Consider the following 8,623-nt stretch of genomic DNA (forward strand, 5'->3'; position numbering starts at 1 on the left):
GCTAAACTGACATCAAATTATATACACGTTTCCGCAATGCATGTTTTACCAGTTCCTTAGTGGACGATATTAATCCTGTCATTTTCACATTATATAGTTGTAGTCAAAAGTTTATATAACCCAATAGAAATTTCTCAAAAACAAATAATTTTAGGAAAAACCTTTTGTAGCAAAGGTTTTGCTTTGTGGATGAGGAAAAAGTTACAAGTACAATTATTATTTCATCATTTATTATTTTTTTTTGCAAAACTCCAAAAATGAGAATTCAAAAGTATTCATACCCTTTGATGCTATGATAACATCTCTACAAGGTGTTAGAAATTTCAATATCATAATGCAGAATCTAATTCTAGAAAAGTCTAGAAAATGCTGGATTGTAGGTGAACATTCTTAGAGCGTTGTAACAGGGAGAGATCTGTGCTGACTCTGCTGGCGTGTTCACAGGACTGCAGGAAGAGGGCGGCAGTCGTCCAACAACCGCCTGTGAGTCATGGCAGTGACACCGGGAGGTGGGAAAGTGGGTGTGTGGACTTTCCCCCTCTCTGAATGGCTGAGAGGCACGTCTTGGGAGATTGTTAGCCCTATAAATTAACACTCTGTTGTTTCCTCAGGTCTGCCCTTTTAAACGCGCAGAGTGCGTGGAAACGCTGGTCCATGACCGAACGGAACGGAGGTTCAGAGCGAGACAGTGAGGGAGGGGAACCCTTGGGCAGATCCCTGAATAAGTATAGCTGAGCAGGCTAGGTAGCCGGCAGCGTAGGACGGTGATCCGGGTCGCACGGGCAGCGGCGACCGGGATATTGCTGCAAAGTGCAGCACCTTTTCTTTGTAGTTTTGTTACTGTTTTATTTTCCCTGTTTCTTTGTGCCTTCGATTTTTGCAGTATTGTTTTGAAGCACCTGCGAGTGCGCCTGGACTGTTTACCATTGCTTGGTATTCCCGTGGTTCTGTTTACCATAGTTGGTAAGAAGACCACGGACCAACAGCACCCTCTGCGGGCTAAAGAAACCCAACGCGCCCCTGAAATAAAACTGGGCACCTGTGTGGTGTTTTCAATTACACCTGTCTGTCTCCTGGTCAGTGAATTACCCACACCCCTTCCACAAGCGTATACAAAGGTTAGACATAAGATGATTGCTGTTTACTTCCAATAAGTCAATATGGGAAACAGTAAAGAGCTATCTGAAGACCTCAGTTAGAAAATGATTTATTGCCATAAAGCTGGAGAAGGATACAAGATTTCTGAGCATTTGAGTACCCCAACTTCAACTATTGTTTCTATTATTAAGAAGTACAAGACTCATGGTACTGTCACAAAGCTCCCTCAGTCTGGAAGAAAGAAAGTTCTTTCACCAAGAACAAGTAGAAGAATTGTGAGAAAGGTTAATAATAATCCGAGATTGACTGCCAAAGATATTCAAAGTGAATTGGCTGCAAGGGGTTTCTATTTCAACCATAGGTCGAGTATTGCATGGTGAAGGCCTCAATAGTCGCAGGCCAAGGAAAGAGACGCTCTTAGGGAAATGTCACAAGAACAATTGCTTAAAGTTTGCAAACCGGCATTTTAATGATGGATATGAGTTCTGGGCAAAGGTTTTGTGGAGTGATGAAACACAAATCGAGCTATTTGAACACCATACCTACTGTCAAGCATGGAGGAGGTAATATCCTTCTATGGGGCTGTTTCTATCCAATACATGGTAAAATGGATTCCATGGCATGCCAAAAGATATTGGCCAATCATCTGAAACAGTCCACTACAAAACTTGGCTTAAAGCACAACACAACAATGGTCCAAAGCACACATCAAAATCTACTTCAGAATGTTTAAAGAAGAATAACATCAAGGTTCTGGAATGGCTTAGTGAAAGTCCTGATCTAAGTCTGTTTAGAAGAGGTTATTATTGCTAAAGGTGCACCAACTAGCTATTAATTTCATTTTCCTTTTCAGGGCATGAATACTTTTGAATTAGCATTTTTGGAGATTTGCTAAATAATTGCTGAAATAAATGATTGTAGACATCTATTTTGGAAGGGCGAAAAGGGTTTTTTATTTATTTTAATCCTGGTCTGGTGACCAAGCAATAATTCCATGCAATATACAACAATGTGTATTGCACTGGAAACAAACAAACGGGTTGCAGTCCCAAATAATAAACACACGTATCTTTCCCACAGTGTACAAACACAGTCATCAGTCCTGGATGCGTGCTGCAGTGCTTGTGGTGGGTGACACAAGTTTATTCGTGACAAAAGTGAAGTGCTCTTCTTGGTTTTGTGCTGGCCAATGGTGACAACTCCGGAACGGTACACTCACTGTACTTTTTATCACTCACAAGTCGGGAGGGAGATTTACCACCAAGAATCATTGTTTTTCTGTCACAACAGGCTTCCAGTTAAATGCAATACAAGGTAAACTCATAATAGCCTAGGTAGCATTTGGGGAGCTTTAGATATTTACTAAACTATGAGTGCCAGAAGTTCCCAGACACTACAGAATGTGAGGATGACATTTGACCATAAGCAATCATGTTGAAATTAAAGTTAAATATTGCTATGAGTTTGACTATTGTGGCCTATGAAATAACAATGATTTTGACCATGGTTGTTTCATAATTTAAGAGCATGGTCCAACAACTAAAAAACAATTCATTGTCATATGATGAATCACCATGAAACAATCAAAGTTATAACCCTATTCTACATTGGTAGAATAGGTTTAGGGGGACTAGACGGCGCTGAGAAATCCAGAATCAAAAGTCCAAAATTGCTTATTTGCCAGTCACAAACATGCATTGTATTTTTTTTATTGAATACCCAGACTTATTGGTCACATGTTTCTGGCAATTCCCAGGTAGGCTACAATCAACTGTCCGAACATTCTGTAACTATCATATGAAATGTATTCATAATTGACCATTGAGACACGGGGAACCAAAGAAGTACAAGAAGCTTGATAACATGCAAACTCAAAATTGCTATGTGTATTCATACCAATTACATTTAAATATCATACATAATTGATAGTTTTTCAATACGTAAAACACCCTTTACACAACTTATCTAGCGAGTGACAGCAAGTCAGATGAAGTCTCCCTGGCATTCAACATGGATTCTACGCTAGAAGCAGCTGTGTGTGTGTGTGTGTGTGTGTGTGCTATCGCTCGACCAAATCTGCTCAAATCCAGCTAGAAATCACATCGCAAGACATTCAAAGGACTGGATTTTATAGTCAACTTCAAACTTATCCAAAGCTATTGCATATTAAATAAATAGCACAAAAAATAACACTAAACATCCTGATATTTGCACACAACACTGAATAATTTTAAGTTTAAAATTTACGTACAAACAATAAACTCTTTTCTACTCATGAAAAGGTTTGTTTGATGCAGTGTCTTTTTCAGTACTGGTGAAGCTTTTTAGATCTATGTTCTTTTATTTCTTATCTTTGTAGTACGCTACAACTATGGACGGTACAATTTTTTTAAGTCCATGTACGTATTCACATTTCATACTCACCTACCTCTGTTAAAATTATTCATTTCTTAAAGGCACAGTGCTTCATTACATTGAACTTTGATCAAACTCAAAGCTAATAAATATAAACACACTAGAATACTAATAAAGAATGTATGAATGTTTTAACCACTTAAAAGATATTGGGCCCGATATTCGAAAGGTTTGCACACTGCGCAGAGGGGTATGCGTGTCGCAAATGGCCGTTGTGCCAAAATAGCCATATTCAAAAACGTTCTTTTGCGCAACCCAATCCATTCTGCGCTGTGCAGAAATAAAATGTATGCATCGCGCAATATGAGGGGAGTGGCCGACAATATGCATGATCCTGATATATTCAAAGGTATGCGCCAAGTACAAAACCAGGTTTGTGATGCGCAGAATAAGGATTGTAAAAGGACTGTGTTAACTCCGCGCACACTACCATTCCAGCACTGACTACAAACAGGCAACAATGGGAAACGTGGGTAGCATGCAGCGTGTCCGTCAACATGTGGATGTGAATGATGCAAGACACACCCAGCAACAGCAACCCCAACATAGGTGAAGATATGCTGAAAGGGTGTACCGGCCTCGGCACACATATGAGGAGCTCAGCAATAAGCAAATCGTGTCCAGGTATCGTCTCGACTCATCTATGCCACATGCTGTATGATGACCTGGCTAGAACAAACCTGCGCAGTCATGCCTTGTCTGAGCAATTGGTAGTGTCTGTCTATATGTGTATCCTGGCTGCTGGATAGATAGCAGATAATATAGTGGGAATCACCCAGTCAGCGGTTTTTATGAGGTTGTGCACCTGCAGCGCGTGGTAGATGCAATTGACTGCACCCATATTGTTATCCGGGCACCTGTTCCAGTTGTCTTGTTCTATCAGGATTCCAGTTGTATTCAGAATAGTGGGAAATTTGAATAGCTATTCCATGTCATGTAAACAGGGTATTTTGAATGAATCCGTCCATATTCTGGATACCAGTATTCTGAAAAAATGATACCGAATACCCACTTAGTATTAGGATACTTTCAGAATACTAGCCCTTCTAGACACCTTATTCAGAAAACCAGTTTTTTTTTTCTAGACACACAAGTCATCGTTTTATAATCTATAATATGTAAGAAGGTGGCTTGTGTGCCCAACAAAGCCTTTCCAAAATCTGTGCACAAATATATTAGTACTTGTATGACCTCAAACTGGTTGCCACACTTAAGCAATTACTGATTGAAGCGGGTTTAGTTCTTGATATTTGACAAGTTTGAAACTTCACCAGTTCTCCAGAAGAAGATTTTGAAAGTTTCTTTTTCAAAAAATGCATCAGGCGGCCAACTTGGTTCATGCACAAACACCATTTTTGAAAAAAAGTCTATTGTACTGATACAGACATGATGGTTTTCAGGTTTGGAATTAATCAAGTAAACAATTTTTAAACTGAAGCAGTTTTAAATTTAAGAGGATGTAGGTCTGGCAGCCATCTTGTTTTACAAAAGAACATCATTTTGCCATATTTGAATTCCATGTCCCCAGGATGATGCCTACCAAGTTAAGAGTTAGTTGGTTAAACAGTTTGCAAACAGAAGCAGTTTGATGTCTGGGGTGCGTTTTAGCAAATTTGGTGGCAGCCATTTGACAGTAAAATTTATCACAGCAACTTCTGCTTTGTAAACTTGAAGCGGGTTTGGTTGCTGATGACATATGTGAAGTTTCAGATCAATCGGTTCACCGCTTCTCAAGAAGAAGATTTTGAAAGGTTTTTCCAAAAAATGGCTGGGAAGCCTAATAATAATAATAATAATGATAATAATAATAATACAACTACCCAACTCTGCCCATTTAAAAAAATGTAAAAAATCTGCAATCAACATTTTTTTTTCCTTTTTTTTTTTTTCACGGCACTGGATAGCATTTAATTCGACCTGTTATTGAATATGATATATGTACCGATCCTGGCGACAGTATTACGTTGGTTTTTGAATGTTTATTTTCAATTTTTTTTTTTTAGCATTTAAATTTTATAATACTTCTTTGTTAACTTCTTTTTTTTTTGCAGTTACTATAAAGCCATGTGAACAACAGGGCTCTGGGCAGCACCGTGCCAGTCAGTTGAAAGGATGCTGATATTACATGGTGCTGACACCAGCCAGGGCATGGTATGGATTTTTACAAAAATCATGAAAAGAATGTGGCACACTTTCATAACAGTGACAGAACAATGCAGCACGACATGCAGATGTCGTGGAAACGAGGTAATTGCAGAGTGCATGTATGTGTGTGTCTGTGTTTTCTTTCAATATTTTACACAATAAAAATAAAAGGTAATTATTATTATTATTATTATTATTATTATTATTATATTATTATTATTATTATTATTATTATTATTATTATTAAACCTATTTTTACTGTTATTACTACTATTTGTCATTGTATTTAATAGCATACATTCATTGATATTCAAACGAAACAGTAGTACAACACAGACTTTTCTTTTTTTCTGCCATGGCTGTCTTTGCCTGCCTTTCTGCATGTTACCGCCTTAATTTCGCCCCTTCAAAATGTCACAAATACCGGCTGGGGATTGGTCTACAGCTGTTTTCATGTTTCTCCGTCCATTTTGCAAATTGGAAATGGCTAGTTTTGGTTTTGTGATAAAGAAAATGCGATATGGAAACTAGTGATATTATCGCATAAACACCTCGAGGGTAGCCCCAAATGTGTCAAACTATAAGCTAATTTGAAAAATTACAAAATTAAAAACACAAATAAACTAAAATAATAAAAAAAACAATGCAACCATGCTGAAGTTGGCTTCTTATTTGACTAGCTTCTTATCCATGTGTATTCTTCCCTGTCTAACAGGAATTTACTTTCCTTTGTTATCTTGTCTAATAACCCATTGTTAAGTTTTGTGCTTTCCCCATTTCATATAGCATAGTCCCACAGACCTGAACAAGAAAATTTCAGTTTTTAGCAAACCATTCTGGAGGAAATTATAAGCTCGATAAATATATTACGGAACTAAAATGTTATTTAGTGGTAGAGATTGATGTTCAACAATGATACAGTGTTTACACATTGCTTTGCATTTCCGATATATGGAGGGCTTACTTTTGAAAAGTAGAAATAAAACTTCAACAAGGAAAACATGCTTTCCGTACGATGCAGAATAAAGTAGTAGACTTGGACAGTTGACTTTACAACAGAATGGTTTGTTAAGTTGACTTTTTTCTGTTGCTGTTTAGTTTAAAGTAGGATTTATAATTGAGTGTTTAAAGTTGTGGATGAACATACAATAAATGCAATACATTCCTTAAAGTAAATTAGCTTTCATGTCTCCTCAGGGACGGTCTTCAGTTTAACAATGCAGTATTCAGTATTTTGATGCATATTCTGTACTTGCTGACCACTTTGTTTTAGCACTGTTCCTTTTTTAATGCATATTTATGATATTGGAATGTTTTGATATTATGCATGTTGCAATATTGACTTAAACATTACTTAGCATACTTTAGTACTTTTGAAATATATAAATAAATAAATCAGATGGTTTGCCGATTTAATTTAAAAGCATATGTCTGCAATGTGTTTATTTATTTATTTACTTGCCAGCAGATAAAACGGAGGATCACCTTAAAAAAAATAGGCAGATATTTTTTAATGGATTAACAGGTGGGAAGAGTCTGCAGATTTTGCCATTTCTATCGAAAATGAAACCCCTTTAAAAAATCGTGTCCAATAACCCTGAAGTAATGCATGTGTAATGCATGTGTAATGCACGTGTTATGGTCAAAGTCAGAATATTGACAAATCTCAAAATGTACTGGTAAAGCGGTAAATGTCCAAATCTCAAGAATAACCACATGCCTTTGCCAATAAGCTTTCAATAAATGTCCAAAAAGCAATAATTCCAGACATTTACCAATAAGCTTTGGTAAATCAGACGATTAACTGGTAAATATCCATAAAATATATTTCTTCACAATTCTGGACATTTACCACCCACTTGGTAAATGTTTACTGTTATCGGTAAAACGTAAGATTTACTAGATTCTGACTGTCACTGTAACACGCATAACACAATCTTGTGTTTAGTTGTACAATAATGGAACTTGTTCAAAATGGTTCAGAATGATTAAAACACAGTTACTATGATGTGAACTGTTCCACTTCTAATACATCTTCTCCACTCCTGATGTTTGGATTTAAATTTTCACTGTTTTGGTATAAAAATAAAATATCTATCGCTGTTTCAGGTTTAATTTTTACAAATACACAACAAATTGTGAAATGTGTTTTTAACAACTTCATTTTAAAATCATTAAAAAAAGAGTCCTTGTTTTGAATTTGATTTTTTTTTTTTTTAAGATAAGTGCATAAGGTGAAGTTTAGCATTTATTCCCTTTTCTGTGATAAAATGGTTAATTTACAGATATATCCAGACATAATCACATAACATTTGAAAGGAATGAAGAAATACATGTTTAAAAATAATAAAATAATAGAGAATATTTACTAACCTCCTCTTTTGAAAACCATCTTCAAATTCTTAGTGTAAAGAATCCCATGAGAGATGTGAAGTATATCTGTCTTCACTCATTCAATATATAATGTGTGTTTGTTTGTTTTTAAATGATGATAAATCACGTAACCCTGCCATAAACATGGAATATTGCTTATTTATGTGAAAATACATCTGAACATTACTTTGTTATACACACCCATGCCCTTCCCAAATTGGGCTACATATCTTCAGGCTAAAACATGAAGAACTTGTTGTGTTTTGAAATTTGAATTAGTCACATTGTTGTTTACATTGTTCTTTTGCAGCAACTGTGTTTGAATTTGCATTAAAATTAATGCTACTTACACATTAGATTTGACATTTTATTTTATACATTTTAAAATCTACAAGAAAATGTTTCTTCAAAAACAAAGAATGTACAACAATGAAAATATCAAGTCAATACAGTCAAAACTGTATAGTAACAAACAGGGTAGCCTAAATTAGTATAAAAGTGTGTGTGTGTAAGCTCCCAGGAAACCTATTTTTACTGTTCAATCTTTTTCAAGTTATTGTCGTAATTGTAAATTAAAATAAAATATATAACA

The 8,623-nt window shown here is 36.0% G+C and overlaps 1 protein-coding gene across 1 annotated transcript in view; it reads right to left on the minus strand.

Annotated features, from left to right (window-relative positions):
* Positions 1 to 8,162, minus strand: part of LOC121299369 (mucin-2-like) — a 32,534-nt gene extending 24,372 nt beyond the window's left edge. Inside the window, exon 1 of the mRNA XM_041227091.1 lies at positions 8,032 to 8,162. Within this exon, the coding sequence (XP_041083025.1) occupies positions 8,032 to 8,050 (19 nt within the window). The 5' untranslated portion in view covers positions 8,051 to 8,162. The remainder of the gene's footprint in view (positions 1 to 8,031) is intronic.
* Between the last annotated feature and the right edge of the window lie 461 nt (positions 8,163 to 8,623).

The sequence above is a fragment of the Polyodon spathula genome, chromosome 24 (genome assembly GCF_017654505.1).
Source record: "Polyodon spathula isolate WHYD16114869_AA chromosome 24, ASM1765450v1, whole genome shotgun sequence".
NCBI classification, from domain to species: Eukaryota; Metazoa; Chordata; class Actinopteri; order Acipenseriformes; family Polyodontidae; genus Polyodon; species Polyodon spathula.